The 23,607-nt window shown below is 37.9% G+C and overlaps 2 protein-coding genes across 4 annotated transcripts in view; one reads left to right on the forward strand and one right to left on the reverse strand.

The window, feature by feature from the left end:
* pitpnc1a (phosphatidylinositol transfer protein cytoplasmic 1a) overlaps window positions 1-7,417 on the reverse strand; it is an 82,584-nt gene extending 75,167 nt beyond the window's left edge. The window contains exon 1 of the mRNA XM_057345683.1: window positions 6,789-7,417. Coding sequence (XP_057201666.1) covers window positions 6,789-6,836 — 48 coding nt within the window. The 5' untranslated portion in view covers window positions 6,837-7,417. The remainder of the gene's footprint in view (window positions 1-6,788) is intronic.
* A 672-nt stretch (window positions 7,418-8,089) lies between these two features.
* Window positions 8,090-23,607, forward strand: part of helz (helicase with zinc finger) — a 59,993-nt gene continuing 44,475 nt past the window's right edge. For 2 of the 3 annotated variants that reach the window (XM_057345384.1, XM_057345387.1), the window contains exons 1-9: window positions 8,090-8,215; window positions 18,566-18,772; window positions 18,942-18,978; window positions 19,507-19,631; window positions 19,934-19,990; window positions 20,184-20,232; window positions 20,342-20,417; window positions 22,620-22,818; window positions 23,253-23,360. In XM_057345384.1, coding sequence (XP_057201367.1) covers window positions 18,584-18,772; window positions 18,942-18,978; window positions 19,507-19,631; window positions 19,934-19,990; window positions 20,184-20,232; window positions 20,342-20,417; window positions 22,620-22,818; window positions 23,253-23,360 — 840 coding nt within the window. In that variant the 5' untranslated portion in view covers window positions 8,090-8,215; window positions 18,566-18,583. Of the gene's footprint in view, window positions 8,216-18,519; window positions 18,773-18,941; window positions 18,979-19,506; window positions 19,632-19,933; window positions 19,991-20,183; window positions 20,233-20,341; window positions 20,418-22,619; window positions 22,819-23,252; window positions 23,361-23,607 lie in introns of all 3 variants that reach the window. The other variant, XM_057345386.1, reaches the window with a different exon arrangement.

Below are 23,607 nucleotides of genomic sequence, written 5' to 3' on the forward strand. Positions count from 1 at the left end.
AAGCAGAATGTTTTCTCTCCATTTCAGATTTCTAACACAGCCGCTAAATCATCATCAACCGGGTTCTTAAAGTGCACTTCTTTTTTGAGAATTTTCAATGTGAATGCACTACTCACACTATTTATACTACAAAATGGTGTAGAATAGTGCATACGTGCTACCTGTAGTTCCAGGAAATGGCAATGGGCTTATTTTATCGCAGATTACTCATGAGTTTATGAATTAAAACCATTCTCAGTTCCTGTGGTGCGAACATGACAAAAAGCACATACTACGTTCCGGCTAAACGTTCTTGAACTACGATTCCACAAATGCAAAAGCATTTTACATAAGCTTTGTGCCCCACACGCGCATACAGTAACTTTATGAAGAGAGTTCCTCTAAAGTCAGCACGAAGACGGTAAGGAAGGTCAAAGACAGAAACTCAGCAGGTTCAGAACAACATATAGCAAGGTCAATGTTGACAGATGCCTCATGTTTATGCTCTCTAGTCCTTTGAATTAAGAATACAAAGCTCTTAGAGAAAGTAAACATATCAGATGATTTACAATTCCACATGAAACAAATATTTGTAAAATTATGTAACCCAAACCTCAATTTGCCAAACTTAAAAAACAATATCCAGCCAACAACCCAGGTTACACAGGCCGATATATTTTGTTGATAGAATATGGAAACAATAACATGTTTATTTGACTCGAGCAGTATAAACACCCTGCTGTGCACATATTGGCACAGAAAACAAAAAGAGAGTTGTGTTCAGTCTTCTGTACATTCCTCCTGACAGCCTGATCTAATGGAATTAAATCAGAAATGTTTGCTTACATGACTGAAGTCTATAAGTCTCTTACACAATCTGTGATTCTTTTGTTAAAAAAATAAAACAAAGCAACTGAACATAAAAGCCTCTGGACTATCAGAGCTACATTATGAAGTATTTAAAAACCACATCGAAACAAAATGTCATCTCTCTCCTCGGTCAAATGCACAATGGGACTATTTTTAGCAATTATCTGCATGAGCTGTAATAACTCTCTCAGCATATTTGTTTTAGTCCCCAGTGAAATGCATTAGTCTATTCAACCATTCAAAATAAACTTTAAATCCCATTCACAGCTGGAATCAAAGAGGTCTATAATAACTGGAAAAAGGCATCCATTAACATTCCAGTTTATCCTAATGGTAGCTGCTTGGCTGTATATTATCGAAAATCTTCCATCTTTCATCATAGAAAAAATATATCGGAGAATTGGGCACTGTCATGACATTTTACTTTTATAAAATATCTGCATTTTATACATTTTGATGTGCAATTTACATGGGTCCAGATGATATAGTTACAGTAAGATAATATAATAATTTAAACTAATAATGAATAACAAAATTCATCATTACTTTGGAAAAACCATGGAGACGCCACAGAACACAACTCAAGTGTAATCCTCAAAACACAATCTGTTGTTAAACATCCAAATATACTTATTTTGTACATTCTTAAATGAAGCACAATTATTTTAAAATTAAATTAAAGTTATATGAACAGCTCAATTATCCATTATAGACCGTTTCATCGGAAGTGCGCACCTGACCCCCAGTTAACTTCCGCTTTGTGTTTGGCTAATGTCTAATAACTATTGTAATAAGCTCAATAAAACGGAAGGAAGGAGGAGGGAACCGGCAAACATTTAAAGACTTTAATCAAAAATAAATAAACAATAAACAGCAGCAAAACAGGCCGGCAGCCCCTCACGGACGACTGCCGGCCACACGAACATAAACAAAACTTAAATGCCCGGGCCCGGTCCTCTCTCTCCGTATACTCCTGTCGCTCGGCCTTTTATGCTTCTGATCTCCTCCGTGAGAGATACGAGGCCGGTGTGGCGCCCAGCTGACACTCATTATCAATCGCGTCACCGGCCTCGCTTCCTCCTCCCATGGCTCTCGTCACGCCTCCCTAGTCACAACTATTTTTATTTAATTTAATTTATTTTAATATTAATGTGTATTACTATTTTACTGTAATTTTATTATTTATTAAATAAACGATTTGTTGAATTTTGTTGTATGTTCATTTTATAAAATAAACAATTTGTTGAATGGGTTTGTTTATGTTGTTAAGATGAAACCGTCTATAATAGAAGTGGGATATTCTTTCTTTCCCTTGACATTCTTTATTCTCACCAGTTGATGTACCTCGGCACAGAAAACACTTTGTGGCATTCAAAGTGAAAAGCCGCTTTCCACATCAGACTCGCATTGTGTCAATCAAATGTTACTGCAGCTTTACAAGTACAGTAAATCACAAACTAACGCTGCTCGCCTTGAGGGATATATGATTCAACCTCAAGCTATAAAACTAAACAGAGGCCACGCTTGTCAGGTGAAAAGTAATCCTGAATCCTTGTACCCTTGATAAAGATCCTCCGGCTCTGTCCTATTGTGAAAGGGATTTCAGACTTTTGTCAAAAGGACCTTGAGTTCCATCTACATTATTCCAACTATCTGAGATATTTCTGTTTTTATTTCATAGTTGAAGAATACAAATTATTACACTACAGTTGAACAACTGTTGACTTTCCTCAAGAATTTTGTTATCTTTAAGAAAAGACACTAGTAATATAAAACATCTACAGTGTTTCAGAAGAGATCTCAACAGACACACATCAGAGAACAGCAAACTTGATCAGGTTAAAAATCAACTAGAAAATGATTTTATTTCTCTAAATATCTGAATTGGTACACTGTATTCCCGAACAGTATAATCTACTCAACAAAAATAAGCAAACTGTACTCAAAACTGTGAAAAAGTTCATTTATCTTATAACTTTTAAGTGTGTTTAACTATTTTGATATTTTGAGTTCCAGGGACACAAAAATAATAAGTCACTTAACTAAAAAAAAATAAATTATATCTTCCAATGACGTCAGAGAGATTCCCAGCATGCTTTGTGTGGACTGAATAATGGAAGTAAATCTCGAAATAAAGTGTTATTTTATGTATTTATATAAAAATTACAATGGGAGGAGGCTTAGACATGTTTAGTATTCTGTTCTATTCTGTTATTTAAAGAGTTATGGGACATTAGTGATTTTAATGAGGTAACCATTGTGCAGACGAGTAGAGCATTTGCTTAGGAGGAAAACAGACTCATTTCAAATTTTATCTAAAGGCATTACATTGATAATGCCACAGGCTGTTGTTCCTTCATGACAACATTGATAAGTGAAACTCAAGTAAATGTAAAATGAAAAATCAAGTTTATTCAAAATGAATTATTTTGAGTTTACTATACTTAGGTGTTTGGTGTTCTTTACTCAAAAGAATTGATTTATCAACTTAAAACATTTGTGGAACTTATTACCACAAAACTTTCGAGTTATCTTGAGTTATCGGGGTTTACAGTGTAGTAATTGACAAGAATTTCACGTCAGATGGGTTGACGTCGAACCCTTAATGGAGTTTTACATAAACATTCAGGAGAAACACTTTCATCATTTTCCCGATTTAAAACACAATAACCTCACTCGTGTGCTAATGTGTTTGGCAACACCTACTGTCTACAGTAAATGAAGTCCGGAAGCTAGGAGAGAGGAGGTCAATTAAACGTCTTTAACTCTCTCGAGCATGCAACCCATTTTCCTTAAATGTATATGACCTTCACATGTGAAACAATTACACACAAAAACCCAAGCTCAAGAAACTGTCCTTCCTGGCAGCCATAACGAACAACACAAGCAAATTGTTAGTTATTTAAAGACATCCGAGACGTCTCATGACCTGCACTCGTGCTATCAGCGCTCCTCTTAAATTGATCAAATATTGTTCAACTATAGAGTCTCAGTTGTTGCTAGGTAAGTCAATCAACACAGAAACTCAGCAGATGGTTTCCTCGTATTAAAACACCACACACCCATGCGCACAAATGTGATAACATTTGTTAATATTATTATCAGATTTCTGTGACAAGTAAACATAAAGAACTTTTTGTCACACTAATTTATTGCTTGTTTTAATGATGTTCCTTTGACAAACACACACACACCGACACACACGCAACACACACACGCACACCACACACACACGCACGCACCACCACGCACGCACGCACGCACCACACACACACACACACACACACACACACAGCTTTGGTTTACTATCCGTGGGGACAGTCCATAGGCGTAATGTTTTTATACTGTAGAAACTGTATATTCTATCCCCTATCCCTAACCCTATCCCTAAACCTAAAGATCATAGAACACTTTTTGCATTTTTAGATTTGTAAAAAATATTGTTCTGTACAATTTATTAGCTTTTTTGCCCACGGGTCCCCATGTGTTGGTGTGTATTCAGGTTTAGGTCCCCACCGGGATATACAAACATGAACACACACACACACACACACTTAAGGTGTTTCTCTACACTTAAAGATGTTGTGATGATGCATTAATCCACAAAATACATATGTGGTGTCAGTCAGCAGATGGGTTGCAAAAGAAACTGCTGAAGAACGCAACGGTTCACTCAAAGCCCATACTCTGCAGTTACCTACTCAGCCTTATATCTACACGCAATGTGCATATTACAGCGCTTTAAAATAACTCAAAAGTGTTTATGCTTCAAAAAAATGATACTTTGTACATAATATACATATTATCAGTTTTGCAATATATTTCAATTTGATTATATTTCAATTTGATTATATTTCAATTTGATTTTACAAACTTTACAATAAGCATTATCATATCACATACTGTGTATCACATTATTTAGCAAGTTATTAAAAATCTAGATTATTTCCTCATGCAGAACGAATATTTTGCAGAACTAAAAGCCACTCTTAAAAGCTTTATGAGCCATGTGCCATTAGCGGCGATTCACATTATGCGTCTAAAACCGCGCGGAAAACACGAGCCACGCCGCTTTCTCTAGTCAAATGACCCACGGTGCGTGCACGGCACTCTGTAAAGTTTAACTATTTCCATCAAGATGCGTCGCTCCCTACTTGCGCGCGCCTGCCACGTGTCTACATGTAAAATAACAAACTTGCTCGCGCAAAAGACGCAAAATGTGAATCGCCCCTAACGCTGGGTTCACACCAAACGCGAACAATCACGTTCCACGCTCTTTATTACTCGTGGGAAAAGTTTGTTATTTTCACGTGAGTGATGGGATCTGACAAATATTTTCAAACTTCGTGGAAGACTAGATTGACACGCGTGTTCGCGGCAATCGCGTCGCCAGATTCAAGTCGCCTGCCTCGAGTTCGCGTCTATACACGTCTTTGCATTGACTTTGTATGTAATTTACACACGCAAATCGCTTAATTGGCATTTGGTGTGAACCCAGCATAAGAATGCCAAATCTTAAGTGAACGAGCATGAATTGGATTAATATTCATCGGAATAAAATATTACTTGATGAAAACATTGACATTCACCTCAGCTCTGCTTTAAGAGAAAAAGATCTCTTTTCACTGAGTCACTTGTTCTTTGGTTCAACTCGCTGACAATGATGCGGTAACAACGGGTAATAGTCCACTTATCAGTTAATAAATACATTTAGGCACACAAGCTATCATGTGACTGATGCTCAACAGCCCAGTCCTCATTTACTTTCAATATATGAAAAGGAGTGACAAGGATATTATTTAAAGATTTACTGTTTGTGTTCAACAGAAATACAGGCTTGTATATCATGAAGGTTTATCATCATCAGATTATCTCCTGTCGAATTACATACAGGCATGGGACACTATGTAGCTAACTACTCAATGAATACCGCACAGTGCACACTGTTTGGACTAGACAATAGGCTTGTTCGACTTGATGCGGCGCCGCAAGATCCGACAGGCGGATGACATCAAAGTACCGCGAGAGCGATTCGAAACCAAACATTTTATGGTTTTTCGAATGGCTCTCGCGGTACTTCGATGTCATCCGCCTGTCGGATCTTGCGGCGCCGCATCAAGTCGAACAAGCCTATTAAAAACAGTAGTATGTAACGTCATCGTCACATGACCTTTTTATTTACTTCAAAAGCAGTTGTAGTATTAATGCAGAAATAGCAGTATGGTAGTATACTATTTCAAATGATTTATGCATCTTGCTGCTATACTGATATTGAAAATAGACCAAGTTTCCACATTTAGAATCAATTTTACAGATTTAAAGCATTCAGAAATTTCACATCATATTTTACCTAATGAAGGCATAACGATCAGCCCATTTACCTAATACATTCTCTATCTCTCGATCTCTCAATAACACGAGATGGCTCCAAACAAACCACTGTATTACAGTCCAAAGCGTGCATTTAATTTATTGGCCATGTCTATAGGTAAACAAAGATTTATTCGCCCTAAAATTACACTGAAATAGATATTTAGCTCAAACATCCAATAACCGTAATAAACAATTGATCAACGTTATCGCCATCCTCTTGTTTTCCCTACATCTAAACAATGTCAAACCACCACACATAAATAAGGAGTGACTTCTGCAGCCACACTGATGGAAATATGAATAGCACCACCATGTGGTTATCACTTCAGCTTTCTGCGTTTTATCTCACAAAAGTTGCACAAACGAAAATTGAGATTCAAAGTAAACGTATAAGGCACGGGAATGTGAAAATCGCACGTGGAGTTAAATGCACAGGATAAAATAAAAGCCATGCCAAACGGCGAGACGCGTCTCCAAGAGCAAGTCTATTGCTTATGTTCGCACGTGTTTCATAACATTTCCAACATTTCACCAACAGTGTGATCAAACACCAAACATGAACTTACCTCTTCCACAGTGAGTGGCATACATATTCTGTATTCCTTCATCAACATTGTCCTCTCCTTGTGATTCCCACAGCAGATCAAGTGCCAATGATCACCTAAATTTATTCAGCCATTCGCTGATGGACGCAATCACGAGTTGTCATAAGAAAGGAGGAAAATATCAGTGCACTGAAACAGAAACACGCTGGCGCTTGTGTTTAAAGTGATCGCTCGCGGAAAGACGCGCAGATCGTTGCAATGAATCCACTCTCGGAATTTGCAGATACTGGCGCGTTTTACGCACAAGGAAACGCGTCAGAAACGCATCAGAAATCCAGCCAAGCAGACGTCTGCAGCTGCGTCCTGATGTTTAAAATCGTCAAAACTTTGAAGTGAATCGCATCAGTGCTCTTTTGTCTTTAGAACGAAGCCCCGCGCACCCGTCCCGTCCAGCTCCACGTAGGCTATTTGGTTTGGCGGGTAGATCTCAAAGTAAACGCGACGCACTTGGAGTCAATGGCATTGTTTAGACTCCTCTATTGAGTTGAGAGGTGTTGTCCAGCTGCCGTTTTTGTTCGCTGCAGTGACGCGGGATGGTAAGTTTGTGAGGGGAAGACACGCCGTGGCGGTGTTGCGCAGCGCACGAGTGTTTTATCGTGCAGTACCGCCTTCAACCGATTAGCGCCGCCACTGTGCACACAATGAACACTAGCTGGGGATGCAGCTGGGGAGTTTTAGCTTTTTGTAAGCAAACCCAATTTTTGCAAGCAAACCCACACTGGTGAAGTCCTGTGAAGTTCCAATTAGAGATGCTTTTAAAACTTTATACGCGTCTTCTTGCGTAGTATTTGTTAGCAATAGTATATGGCAGTCGAAAAACTATTTGCCCAGTAATATAATAAACACTCGTAGCTTAAGTGTGATGTTGTTTTTTAACTCTCTGATAGTCGTACTATCCTTCTGAGTAACTATCATCATTAATTTAAATATAGAAATGATCATTTAAGTACTTATAAATAATTGATAAACTGGGCTCACTGGTTAGTGCATCTGAATGAAGCATAAGAAATGGATATAAGAAATAAATATAATAAAAAACAGAGATTCAATTCGAAATGTTAAATGAGCCTTTATAGTATAATATTAAATTAATAACAAATCATGTTGTAATGTTTGTAGACAGACGTTCGAGTGCGAAGAAAACAAGAAAATAAAATGCGTTCATATTGAGTCAATTTAGTAATTTTACGTCTATTTTAAAACGTCCTGAAAAAAGATTTCTGATTTCTTACACATGACAAAACGGTTGGTAAACGCTACTGTAGAGTACGTGCAAAGAGGGGTACGTGTGTGATTGTGGCAGGAAGGAGTGCGCAGAAAAAATCGACCCATAATGCACCGCTTCAGGCTGACAAGTGGATCCAAGATGGCGTAGAAAGTAAAGCTAGGTAAGTGCAGACTTCCTCCAACACCTTCCAATCGTTCACCTCTCACGCTCCTCATATCTCTCTGCCCTCGATCCCTGCATCGACATGCCATTGTCAGCTCGCGTATTACGCACACGTGAAGTCGAATAATCGCTGCGTTGTTTTGCACGATTAATGTGATGACCATAAGGCCCGACCGCAGTTGCGCTACACACACTAGCTGCTAACGTTAAATCTTATTGTGTATAACTGTGATATTTATATCTCATCCGTGCTATTAATTACCAGCACACGGACAGATATATCATCTTAGGGTGAAACGATCTTATATCTCATGGAGATTTGCGTACATGTCGCAGAATAATACGAATACGAGTGTCTGGGGGCGGCTGCAGCTCAAGGCCATGAGAGCCGCGATCACCGCTGCGGTCCTGATACACATAAAACGATTAAAGGCTTGCGTATGTCAGTTGATTCATTGTTATCGACATCATCGTCTCTCTCTGTGCGTACGTGTAGTTTAACACCGCGTGCTTTTGGCCGATATTATGTAATATTTGTGTGGCTGTGACATGCTCGCACGCAGTTGTTATTTCTAGATGGACACTAGCTGTGTCTCAAAACCCAGTGAGCTTCCTCACTAAACAGCATTGTCGAACAGCGTAGATGCGCTTTAAACGTTTGAATCGTACGTTTAATCGAGCAGAGCTTTACATTTGTATCATATATTTGATATAAATGTTCAGAATGCGCCAGTGATGTCCAGTAATGCTGTCTATGTAGGCGGCTGGCTAGGCTTTGAGACGCGGCCACACACTCGTACTCAGGCGGCGGGACATCTATTATTAACTGACCCGTAATCCAAATATAGAGTGTTTATATATTTTACCGTGGCTCCGTTGCCTTGTTTGGTTTGTGGATGTTAATTAGACATCGGTTTGTTAGGACGATGTGTTATAATGTGATTTCTGTCACATTCACCCTGATGAAGAGAGGGAGTGCGCGTGTGTGCGCGCGCGCGCGTGTGTGTGTGTGTCTATTTCATAATAAACAAATATCGGTAATTTTATGGTAATTAAAGTAATTGTGGAATGTCTTTTTTTATTTTTCTTGTTTCATTTTTTGTTTTTAATGGGAACTGTCTTTAAACATTTTTTTTAAATGACTTGAGAAAACGTGTTTGATGATGAGCTCATGTTCCTCACTGTTGTAACTAGTGTTTGGGAGAATGGTGGTGGTGTTTCCAGGGTTATTCGAAACGGATGCTTTGTTTAATGTGAATTGTTGTACCGACTGTAAATATTCATCCTTAAAAATACTGTAATGCTACATTTACATTTATACATTTGGCAGATGCTCAGTTTCATCCAAGCTGACTTGCAATGCATTTAAAGAGACAGTTCACCCCAGCATAAACAATCTGTCATCATTTACTCACCCTCATGTCAATCTCCAAACTTGGTCTTTCTTTCTTCTGCAGAACACAAAAGAATACACCGTTTTAAAAGAAAATCAGAAATCATGTTTTTTATTATGTTATCATGTTTTTATTGTGTTAGTTAGCTGTGTTTTTTTGTTTTGTTATTATGGCTTAAAGTGATACTTAGCCAAAAAATGAAAATTCTATCATCATTTACTCACCTTCGTGTTGTTCCAAATCTGTATACATTTCTTTGTTCTGATGAACACAGAGAAAGATATTTGGAAGAATGCTTTTAACCAAACAGAATAATTTTTCCTACTATGGTAGTCAGTTGGTGTTGAGATCTGTTTGGTTATAAGCATTCTTCCAAATATCTTTCTCTGTGTTCATCAGAACAGAGACATTTATACACATTTGGAAAAACTCGAAGATGAGTAAATGATGACAGAATTTTCATTTTTGGGTGAACTATCCCTTTAAATCAAAACAAACCAACTGCAGTTTGATTGATATTAATTGGAATGCACAATAAAACAACATGATTTTTGAAAAATATAAAAAACGTAGTTATCTTATTTTGGAAATAAACTCTTAATATTTTGAGGAACATTGATAACCAAACAGCATTAGCCTCCATTGGCTTCCATTGCATATATACAAAACCACTGAGACATTTCTCAAAATATATTCTCTTGTGTTTCACAGTATAAAGAGTCATATACAGGGTTTGAACAACATGGGGGTTAATAAATGTTGACAGTATTTTCATTTGTGTCTAATCTATCCCTTTAGGCATACATTTTTATCAGTGTGTGTTTCCGGGGAATCAAACCGACAGCCACCAATCCAACGCTCTACAATGAGAGCTACACGAACACGCATTCATTCAACTGATTACCATATTCAGCATTTAGGTTATACTCCAAGATTCTTCAAACATGTCCATAAACATAATATCATCACCTTTTACGTTAGTGTAGAAACACTAACAAACTGTATTGCTGCTGGTAGGGATGCACCAATACCAGTATCGGTATCGGCCCGATACCAAGCTCATGTACTCGTAATGACACACCGATACCAAAGACCGCATGGATTAAAGTTCTCCGTCGCTACGACGGATTTCCGTTAATTGCAGCGAGTCTACGACGGATTTCCATCAGTTGCAGGGTTCCAGCCTGTCCTTAATGTCTTAAATTCACTTTTCATAATGTTGTTAACCCTTTGACGCGTACGATCACAACGGTGTGATTAGAACATTCAGCGCTTTAGCTGGCACTGAGCCAGAGACAGACTCAATCCTGTCACATATCACAACTATGCAGTGCTTTCAACCACATAGTGTTTAATTTAGCCTTCAGACATATACACGTGCCTGCAAGCACAAAATACATTTAGAGATTGCATAATACACACTGATGTCTATGGAAGCGGCAATAAAAATATCCTCAAATGTAGTTTGACGGATGTTTTATTCAGATCAGACACAGTATCTGCAATTTAAGCAATTGTTAAGATCACTCAATTCTTCTACCAGTTAACCAGGCACTTACGTTTGTGTTTTTAAGAGAAGTGGATGAATTCACGTGACGTAAATCCGACAGATCTCAGACCGCGGCAGAAACAAACATGTTGGAGCCCGTTTATAGCTCAACTAACGCGATCATTATAAAAGTGTTTAAACAACAAAACACATTCACATGCACATATTTGACAATCGGAATGTCAGATATTTCATGACAGTTAACAGTTTGTGAATTTTTTTGAGTAAAAAAGAAAAATGATGTAAAAGCAATGCATCAGTCATACAGCTGCTGTGGCTCTGCGGTGTGTCACGTAATAAGCAGTGCCGCGTCGCCACGGAAATGTTAAAGTGATAGGCTATCTTCTTAACGGTCGCCTTGGACAAGCTAGTCAAACACTGTAACTAGTCATTGTAGCTAGTCAAACACTGAAACTAGTCATATAGCTTGTCAAACACTGAAACGGGTATCAGGTGTAGCCAAGCTTCAGGAATATGGTTTCACAGCCAAAAGGCAGAAAAAGTGAAAAGCACTCTGGAGACAAATACAAACAACATTTTTGGTCTTTAGTGGTCCTTTTATTTTGTTCTTTTTTTCTGTTAATTATTAAGAGTTTCAGAAAACATTGTTTGGTCTTATAAGATAAATACAAAAATGCACTGAAAAGTTGTAGATGGTTGATTATTTGTCTAGGTAAGTATAATTTTTTCATAGATTAAAAATAGCTTTTAAAATACACAAACTGGCAATACTATGTAAAGTGGATCAAAATGGTTAAAGGAATATGACTTGGCCTGAAAAAAAAAATCAGTCAGAAGAATTTTTTTCACTTTAATCCATGAGACCGATACCTCACGTGACATACATAGAGCCCTATGATTTCCGCAATGCGAAAAACGCGGACGGAATCGAGGAATCCAGGCATTTCCTAACAAGAAATTAGCGCTGAACAACTAACGTAACAGTTAACAAAATATTCAGACACTGTTTAAATATATATTCTGCTTGTTTTGCGTTACCGTGTGTGAAAGAGTGGTGCGGTTGCATGTACTGAACGCATTGCGTTTGTGAAGCTTTCAGTGCCAGCGTTTCACTGCACAAGGACACGAACACATAAACAAACACCATTTGTGGCGATCCGTCAAAATAAAAGTCCGGTTAAATTGAACAAGTTATAATACACTCACATTTTACCACACCACCCCCCTTAATTTTTTTATAATTTGACCACAGAGTATATTGTTTACTTTAGTAAACTGAAGTAAATGTGCTAGTAAAATTGTGCTACTTATCATAAAAAATAGAACTTGATTAAAAAATAGTACTTACATTTAAGTAGACCTAAAAACAAAAGAAAAAAAGAAAATGTACCGGTAAGATACTGGTTTATTAACATTGTTGTACATTATACAGGCATCGGTTATAGGTATCGGTGAGTACCAGAAAAAAATATCGGTACTCGGTCTTTAAAAAATGGTATCGGTGCATCCCTAATTGCTGGTATGTAAGAGTTGATCCTGGAGTGCGAGAGGCGTTACACTATTTGGATGTTTCACAGTGGGTTGGAAATTGTTGCAGTTGGATTATGATTTTTGAAGCGTTCTTTCACTGCCTTTTCCCAAATAATATGGAAAATGTGTTCACAGCAGCCTCGGCTAACTCAGTCCAGCTGGATGTTCTAGCTGTGACCTAATTGTGATAGTCAGGGACATATAACTCAACAATAGAACAGGATCTCCTCAACCAGTGTCCATCTGATAATGTGTAATTAAAAGAAATCAAGTTTTGTATGCTCAGAATTTCAATGTGTTGGTTTTTCAGCTATATGAAGAGAAGTTTGCTTGGTTCAAGGAGTAGTTCACCTTCAAAATGAAAATTCTGTTATCATTTACTCACCCTCTCTTGTCATTTCAAACCTGTATGACTTTCTTCCGCATAATACAAAAGAAGATATTTTGAAAAATGTTGTTAACAGCCCCACATTCACTTGCATTGGTTATCAATAGAAGTGAATGGGGTCCAGTGCTGTTCTGTAACCAACATTTTTTCAAAATAACTTGTCCTGCAGAAAAAAGAAAGTCATACAAGTTTGAAATGACTAGAGGGTGTGTAAATGATGACAGAATTTTCATTTGGGTGAACTATCCCTTTAACCACTCCTCAACACTTTTGCGTTGATGTTTAAAGGGATACTTCACCCAAAAATGAAAATTCTGTCATCAATTACTCACCTTCGAGTTGTTCCAAAACTGTATAAATGTCTTTGTTCTGATGAACACAGAGAAAGAAATTTGGAAAAATGCTTATAACCAGACAGATCTTGCCTCCCATTGACTCCCATAGTAGGAAAAATTACTTTATTTGTTTTTTGTTCTGTTGAAATCAAAAGAAGATATTTTGAAGAATGTAGGACAGCAAACAGTTTTAAGGCACTTTTAACTACCATTGTATTTTTTCCTACTATGGGAGTCAATAGGGGGCAAGATCTGTTTGGTTATAAGCATTCTTCCAAATATCTTTCTCTGTGTTCATCAGAACAAAGACATTTATACAGATTTGGAACAACTCGAAGGTGAGTAAATGATGACAGAATTTTCATTTTTGGGTGAAGTATCCCTTTAATCATGAAATCAAAATGAACCTATTTATGTCTTAAATCAGTCATGATACAGAAGTAAATTAGGTTGCTATTTCCACTATATGCCAACTTTTTGTAATGGTGCAATTAAAATTAGGGCTGCACGATATTGAGAAAATATGCGATATGCGATTTTGTTGTTGAATATTGCGATAACGATATTTCTTGCGATATAACGTTTCCTAGAGAAATGCTTTTTTAAAAATTATTTATATATGTAATTATCATACTGAAATAAACAGGTAATATATATTCTTCTGATGTAACTGACAAAAGACATAAATGTTACATACAGATGGATAAATTAGGGCCATATCATTTTTAGATTACCTAAATTTGTTTTAATATTTCTAAGTTCTGTGTTTTTCCTTTTTTACTATACAATAGTGGTATATTTGTCCACATAAATTACTGTAGGATACTATAGTATTTACTACAGTAAACTGCAGTAAAATTCCTACTATATTGTTTTTGAACTTTACTATAGTATACAGTGTTTATCAATTTACTACAAGGGCACTTCAATTTTCAATAGTACACTACAGTATTTTTTGTCTGAGTGTTCAATTTAACGGGACTTTTATTTTGACGGGTCTTTGGGAAGACGCTTGTTTGCAGATAGCTTCACTCAAACACTAAAACGCTCGTAAAATAAACTCTCAGAGCAACTCTGGAGATGAAGTTCATGTCCTCATACAGTGCAGCACAGATAAATCCTCGACCATCACTCGTGTTGTATGTTAAACTCGGAGGTGGACAGTAACAAAGTAAATTTACCTGAGTACTGTACTTAAGTACACTTTTTGAGTATCTGTACTTTACTTGAGTATTATTTTGTCTGAGTACTTGTACTTTAACTTCACTACATTTGAAAGACAAATATCATACTTTTTACTCCACTACATTTATAAAAAAGGTCCAAAAGTAGAAAATGGTTTCTATGCAGCGGGGTTTTCCTGTGTGCGCAATTTATCTGGCTTGCGATCTGCCAGGACCTTTTACTGTTGCCAAGTATTTCAGTTTTTCTATGCTCGCCGTTTTCCGGCAAGCTTTGAATGGCCATTTGGCAGAATTTTAAACGCAAATCTGGCAACTCTGGGATCTTCCCCGCTAAACTAATGTAAACGTAGGCGCTGCTACACCGTTGATAGCGCTCTAAAAAGGCAAATAGAACAATAAAAGACGAAAAAGGCACATGTTAAAATGTGGTGTCATTCAGTCATCTGTGGGTTACGATCAGTCAAAGATCGTAGAAACATTGTCATGAAAATGATCGGCATAACGTCTAAAAGGTAAATAAGCATCACGTACACCTTGAGCTACGCGTGCGTGTTAACTTCTGATCTGCTGCTGTATCATTTAAAGCGATTTGGAAAATGAATGATGTTTTTACTGAAGTAACTATAGTTGAAGTATTCCTGTTGAAATAAAAACAATAGATCCCTGCACAAAATACAATAGAAAATTGAATGGTTTAATGGTTATAATGGGAATTGTACTATGGTCTACTTCTATGTGATGGATTCTATTGGTGGGATGGTAAATCCTATTGGAATAAAACCCAAAACACACTACAAAGAGGAATTTAATTTAAAAATCTCATTCTAGTTAAAAAATTCATTGTTTTTTTTAGTGTTGTCACGGTACCAACATTTCAGTAGTCGGTACCAATACCAGTAAAATTCCACGGTTCTCGGTACCAATTTCGGTACCAAAGCAAAACACAAGTACATGCTAATTGAAACACAATTTTATTAATAAAGCTCATTATTAATATAAATGTATAGAAAGCAATGCCATTTAGTATACATGAAGTATACAAGTTAATTGTTCCCGAAACGGTTGTGTGCTCACTGGGGTCTTTCATGCTGATGAACATCCTCCTCAGTCTGCTGCTGTACAAGACAAATAGAATAAACTTCAGTAAGTCAACTGACTGAACAAACATGCATAATGCAATATTAAATCAAACATCAGTTTTTATACTGCATTTACACAAGATTACTTACATTAAGGTAACTGTATATTAAAATAATAAATGCAACAGATATACAGTATTTTTCTTTAGTTTAAATATGGCTTTTTAAACCTAATAGAGTTATCTATCCAAGACATACACATTGATAGTCATACAGTTAGTATGATAGTTTTCTAGCACATAGATTGCAGATAGGCCTATATAAAATAGGTACTGTAAACCCCACCCTGTCCTCCCATTTATTTGACCCCATTACAGTTATAAAAGCATTAAATGGTTACTAAAGACACTTGACTGGATTAGCATTGGCGCTAACAAATTAACACACAAACAGGGACGTTTATTTTAACGTAACCTTTAACTTAACATATGATACAACATTCATAATGCAAACGCGAACAGAATTTAAAACTTACCGCTTGAACTTGTTAACTTAAATCCGGATGTTTCCTCCTTTCACAACAAAACTCTGTTCGTTTTCTTCGTGATATGACTTTAATCTGAAGTATTTCTGCGCGCATCTCTTGTGGATCGGCGCCGCGCTTATCCGCTCATCACGTCTTGTTGCGTCTATGAAAAGATTCAGACTGACAACCTGTCAGACAGAGCATCAGTATCCGGTTGACCCGGTATGTCGGTGGTACCGGGTCTTATGAAAATGAGGTACCGACAACTTTTTTATTTTTAGGTACCGACTTGGACCGGAAGTACCGGTACTTTTGACAACACTAGTTTTTTTTTCAGCAGGGATGGTATTTGCAGTAAAACCACAGTATCCACAAATTTACCATTTTCTAAATATAGGAACCATACTCCAATTAATAATCTTTAGTAAAACCACAGCAACTAAACATACCATAGTTACATTATACTAGCTATAGTTTATGTTTGTAGTTAAATTATGGTAATAGATTTTATATCTAGACTAAACATATATGTGATAAACATATAAAGCTCTTAAAGGAGTTGCTCACTGCAACATTTGCCCCCATTGACTTTCCATAGTAGGAATAAAAACTACTATGGAAAGTCAATGGGGGCAAATTTTGAAGTGGACTACTCCTTTAATACAACTGATACTGTGAGCTACTCAGTGTATTCAGTAGGTTGCTTCAGAGGCATAAGGTATAGGACAATAAAACAATGCACAACTGACATAAAGGAAATTTACTTTTAATACTTGAGTACTTTTAAAAGCACATACTTCTGTACTTTTACTTAAGTAAGAATCTGTCTTTACAACTTTTACTTGTAGTGGAGTAATATTTGACCAGTAGTAGGGTTGTTCCGATAGATGATACTATCGTGTATCGACGATCCTCAGACCTATCGGCGATAGCTGATTCCCTAGACGATAGTTGGCTGTTTGACAATATATGTTGCAAATCAATATTACAAACGCGCATTGCGCATTTCTTCATGCAAGAGAGCTTGCAATGCACGCGGCTCGGGCTTTTCCTCACGCCAGAGAGAGTTTATCATGTGCGGGTTTTGAGTTTTCAGTGCACGAGAGAGCTTGTGATGTGTGCGCTTGGGCTTTTCCTCGCGCCAGAGAGAGTTTATCATGTGCGGGCTTTCGGTTTTCAGTGCACGATAAACTTGTGATGTGCTAAAACTCGGGGTTTTCCTTGTGATGTGATAAACTCTGGGTTTTCCTTTCAGGAATTGCTATGCGTGTGAGGGTTTAAAACCACTGCACGAGTTGTTCCCGTTTGGCAATCAAGTAATAACAGCGCACGCCGCGTGGGCATCAATGACGCATTTGGATGAATGATATTGAGTTATAGCAATAGTTTACTTTCTCTTGTTTAAAAGGTTGCGGTGGTAAGTAACAATGTTGCCAACTGCACTGACCTTAAACTCTGATAGAATGCTAATTGCAGTCACACATGAGCATTTTCTAGACACATAAGCTTCTGTTTTTGTCCACAAATCCAGCTTGTCATAGATAAATGCGTAATTGCCCCGCCCCTCGATACTATCGTGTATCGGCGATCCACAGGCTGGCGATAGAACGATCTGATTATATTGAATATCGCCCAACACTAACCAGTAGTATCTGTACTTTCACTCAGGTAAGGAAGTTGTGTACTTCGTCCACCACTGGTTAAACTGTGCACATAATTCACTCAGACACGCAGAACAGCCAGATGACATTTACAGTAAATAACAGGATTCCGCGTCAGCGTGGACTCAGTGCGGTGCACCATTGATTATTTCACACACAAACGAGCACAACCACGACAAACACGCAGCTCTGTCTAATACACATATTCTTATTATCCTACATATATGTCACACTGTTCTTTTTTTCAAGTTACTTGTCCGGTCGGGCAAGTAAAAGTCCCTCTCACTTGCCCATACAAAACATTCGCTTCTCCCAGACAAGCGTTAAGAGCGTCGAGCCCTGCAAAATATTGCCATATTTCGGACGTAACGTACCGTTCTTTTTAGGCACAAGTTCGTCGCTGTCATTTTCCGAGCTCGTCTCTATTCCTGCCATATTTATTCTCTGCTCTCTGCTTTGAGCCAATAGGTATAATAGCACCTACTTGGCGGGTATAAAGATAGTATACCCCTTCTGATTGGTCCAATTTGGACAATCTACGCATGCAACACACAAATGATTGACACATGAAACAAATTTAATTTATCGCAACTCTCTGCGATATGGATATCGCATATACTATTATCGAGATAACGATGGTTTTTTTCAATATATCGTGCAGCCCTAATTAAAATGTCCAATAACTTTGTTTACAGATTGTTGTGTGATGAGGCGTTTAAACCGCTGTATGTTCTGTGACAGAAACTCTGTCCCAGAGTCATGGAGGACAGGAGGCCACAGAAGTCATGTGACGAGGCCATCGGATCATTAGTGAGGCAGGAGTATGAGGCGGCAGTGGCCCACAGCACAGATGCCCTGCTGGCTTTGGGGCCCAGGACCCCGACCCCCGGCACGGCCCTCCTTTACAAGCGCGCGCTGCTCTACCGTATAGCAGCTCGACTGCAGCTGGTGAGACGTCTGTGTTTTTGAAGAACTTTGTTATGCTGAGTTTGGCTTCTGTATTAGATTTTACATGGCTAACATGCAATATTTGTGTGAGTTTCCTGTTTGATAAAATTCTTCGGTTTGGGAAGAAAATCTTGTTAGCATTAAAACAAAGCTTGATTTCATTTAACAGAAGGACTACGACCAGGCTGATGAAGACTGCAAGCATGGTGAGATAAAACATTTATTTTCTTACCTCAGTCTGCAGTTAAAGTGACAGTTCACCCCCCCCCCAAAAAAATCTGTCTTCCTTTCATTTCCCTCATGCGGTTCAAAACTTGAATATGACTCCCATTCTTCTGAGGAACACAAAAGGTGATATTCTGAAAAATTTCTCCGTGGTTTTGGTCCATACAATAGAAGTCAATGGGGTCAGTTACCAACATTCTTCCATAAAGTCCTCTCTTGTGTTCTTCAGAATAAAGATAGTCATACAGGCTTGAAATGTCATCTGTCTTTTACTGTGTTTTTTTTTCACTTGTTGTATGAACACTATTAAAAAAGAAATTAATTGCATATCCATCATGTAAAAAATGGTATTGATGGTATTGGCCATCGTTTTGTAACATCCTTGTCTTTATTTGATGAAATGCTCTCATGCAGAGCCATTCTTCGCATCGAACAGAAGAGGATTGTGGGATACCTTGCGTGTATGTGGGCTGGTTTGATCAGTGCGGGTGTGTTTGTGCGTTTTGTAGTGTTTGCTGAGGAGCTGGGGGCGGGAGAAGGCGGTTTTAGGGCGGGGCTTCAGAACCTGCTGCTGGACGGAAGCTTACAGGAAGTGTGCAGTGTTCTCTCTAAAGCGCTCTATGGAGAACCGCTGGTAAATCAACCCACATTTCATTTCCATACCAGTTTGATTAATTGCACTCAAGTGTTCCCCGAGCACGTCATGATGTGTACCACCGATTTCATCATGCTTCTCTGCTGTCTTCAGCTTTTATCTGATGTTTTTTGGACATTTTTCTTCGTTTTATTGCAGTACAATTGAAAACTTAATGCCATTGTGTTTTAATATTTTTTTACACTACATTTGTTCTCTGAAATCAACCAGAACTGTAAGCTTTAGATTAGATTTTTTTTTCTTACTTTCAAATGACTTTACAAAACATGTGCTTGTCCTAGAATGGCATCATGACTAAAGACATGACACGACTGAAGAGGCTGCTCTCAGAGATAGAGGTCAGTTTGTGTTTCTGTGAGCGTGTTCTTGTATTTTTTATTTCTCTGTGTGTGAAAGAGTGGTGTGGCCCTTGGCTTTAAACCACTTTTCCAGATTCCCAGTCTGTAGCCCTCACCCCAGCTTTTGTACATGTTCCAGATCATTCGTGTGTGTGTTTTTGCATATGATTCACAGAGTTTTTCTCAATCGCAGGCCGTGAGGAGTAAAATGGAGTCAGAGATGCCTGTAGAGATCGAGGAGGGTAAGTACTCAATACATGCAGGATCTACTTTCATCTGTGATATTTTAGCTCTTCCGTGCGCTGATGTGTTCTCTCTCTCTCTTCCACTTTTTTTCTGTGTGGTGTTTAGATGTTGAGGAGGGCTGGCAGTTTCGTCCTCCACCTAGAGGAGTCACCAGCAGTGAAGAGTACACGCTGTGTAAAAGGTACAGCACTGACTCTAGCAGAACTCACAGACAGCACAGAAAATGCAAAATAATGTTTAATGGGTTATGTATGTCATGTGTATTGTATTTAATGATGTTCACTGTATAATTATGACCAGTTCTTGATATTACTCCTATTACCGATTCCTGCTTATTGTTACAATAATTGACTCACCCTCATGCAATCTCGGATGTTTATGACTTTGTTTCTTCAACTAAACTCAAAAGAAGTTTTTTTTTGTAAAGACATCAATGACTACTATAAAGTATGTATATGATCCAAGGTGTTGAAACTCCACCACATACAGTAAACACTTACAGGGCTTGACATTAAAGTCCACATTAACCGGAAGTTGCTATCATTTTTATTTCGTATTTTGACGCATATCCAAGTGAAATGGAATTTCGAATGAGAAAAATAGTGGGCGTGACTTTAGTATTTCTCTGCGATTTGATTGGATGTATAAAAACAGCCGTTGCATTTTGAAATCAGAATCAGAAGGAGCTTTATTACCCACACAAGGAATTTGACTTGGCGACAGGATCTTAGTGCAGAAGAAAGTGTACACATGGTGCGAACATAGTGCAAATATACATTAAGATAGAAAAAATGAGAATTAAATAAAAATTATAATGCACCTGGCAGCAGACTGACATGTTGAAGGGGAGGAGTTAACAGATGTTCCGCCCAAGCCGTCTAACTTGCGTCATTTAAGATGGATAGTTATTAGAGGACCGAAGTGCATTTTCAGATTTTAACTGAAGTTTATGAGTGCACATGAATTTTCACGTGTTCACCGGTTCACCAGTGCATAGTGATTGGTCAAATACTGCAAGCATTTCACGGAAATGTAACTCAAACCAAATCAAAAACATGTTGATGCAAAATTCAAATATGGCGACACATTAACGCGTTTAGATTTCATTGGATCCAATAGGATTTGAAGTTATCGATATGCTGACATTAAATTACGCTGACTATTTGTTTTGTTTCACTAAATGAGTTCAGTCGAGCATACAATCATTAAACCACTATAGTTGTTTGGGTTATTTTAAGCGATGTATGTCATTTTTGGGGCTTTAACATTTTGTGTCATATACAGTATGTGGACATAATGCCTCACATTCCTTTGGGCAGCACAAACATTGTGGGTTCGATTGCCGAGAAACGCACTAAAAAAAAAGGATAAATTGCTGACAATTAAAGCATCTGCAAAATGTGCGAATGTTAATATTTAAAAGAAAAAGTTTGTGTCAAACTGAAGAAATATAGTCATATTCATCTTGGATGGCATGAGGGTGAGTATATTGTGGGAATTTTTTATATTTAAATGAACTATTCCTTTAAGTGTAAATATTTCAAATAGTTCATAAAATTACAATTTTGCTGCATAAATTGTCTATTTATGCAATTGTTTTCCTTTTTTCCATTTGGGCTATAAACATTTTTGAATTGCTCCTAAAAGTAGACAAACTGTGCTTTTTGAACATGGTATCTTACGGTATTGTCTCGAGCCAATCGCTGCTCTTTTCGTGGAGAGCGGCAGGGGGCGAATATGAACAGGTAGTTACGGAGCTGCTGTTTTCGTAGAGCGCTCTAATAAAATTAGCAAACAAAACATGGCAAAGAGAGGAGATACACAACAGAGGCGGCGATTGGGATGATTTTTGACAATGAAACATGTGTGATGTGGGCCTGTGCTTGCAATTAGACAGGAACCGCTTCAGACACCACCACATTTGAGTGAATGGTGCAAAAAAATACACCCGGAGAACTGGGGTAAAAAAGGCTCACGAAAGAAAACTATGTACGAGTGACACTAAAAAGACTTTTATGCATGTACTACAGTATATCTTTCAAGTCTGAAGTGCTAGATTCTTTCGTTTTTTGAGAATTAAATAAAAATCTGTAAAATAATATTTCATTTAAATTCTCAACACACGGTCTCAACACAATTCTCAAAAACTCACAACACACGGTAATTTTCTTTTTTGTTTTCTGAAAAATATGATGCCTTGCACATGATGATGACAGCCTATTTTTGCTTCAGGTTCTAAAAGGTTAATGTTGTAGATATTAAATATAACATTTCATAAATACATACATAATGATATGTATTAATTGAAATATTTACCTCGCAGGTTTCTGGAGCACAAGCGTGCAGATCTTTAAGTCCTATGCTGTGTATTGAATATGTTCAGGTTTTTGGAGCAGGGTCTGTGTCGGTACGGGGCTCAGTGCACATCGGCTCACTCGCAGGAGGAGCTGACGGAGTGGCAGCAACGTTATGCCTCTCGACTCATCCGCCTCAAACAGCAGCAGGAAGGGAAACATTTCACAGAGAACTACATGGAGGCACTCATTGAGAAATGGATCAACTCCCTCACGCCCGAGAGAGTGGTACAGTCCTCTTTAAACACTGAACGTCTACACCCTTCACTAGACAAGCACTATAATATCTTTATAGACGGATGTTATATTTGCAATTTTGTGACGCACTTCATCTTTCAAATGTTCACTGGAGCTGATTAGCACCACACTGTTATCGTTGCTAAAAGCGTTATTAGCTTAGCAGAAACAAGCTGAATATTCTGCAGACACACTTTGCATGAAAGCCTAATGAATGACTGCGCTTTCCTGTGCGTAATCTGACATCATTATTGTCTCTGATGTCAAAGCTCGCCAGTCAATGCGACCGTCAAGAGCGTATTTTTAGTCAAACGATAAGCTATAGCCTGTCCTGTGTAGTCAATATTGTCAGAAGTGGTCGGCAGTGAGACATGCCAGATGTTCCTGCTCTTGTATTGATTTGGATGGTTTGTGGTGTCTTGCAGATGAGTGACTGTGTGGATGGGGTTACTGTGAACCACAACTCAGACCTCTCAATTACTGTCAACAGCAAGAAATCATCTCACTCCTGGACATTCAACCTCTTCTGCAAGGTCTGGGAAATCTCAATACAGGACACACGTCATGGCCAGACATTACTGATCTGTATTCACGAGGAAATTACTTTGATATTCACATGGAAAATCTTTCCGATACACAGTAGAAATATATGTATATATATTATATACACGTTACAAATAGCATGTGCTTTGAATGTCATGTTGATTTAAACCCCAACACACATTGTTGGTGGTCTTGCAGCAATAACTTGGTTACAAACATGGTTTGTTTTATCCCGAC

The sequence above is a fragment of the Triplophysa rosa genome, linkage group LG11 (genome assembly GCF_024868665.1).
Source record: "Triplophysa rosa linkage group LG11, Trosa_1v2, whole genome shotgun sequence".
Taxonomy (NCBI): Eukaryota; Metazoa; Chordata; class Actinopteri; order Cypriniformes; family Nemacheilidae; genus Triplophysa; species Triplophysa rosa.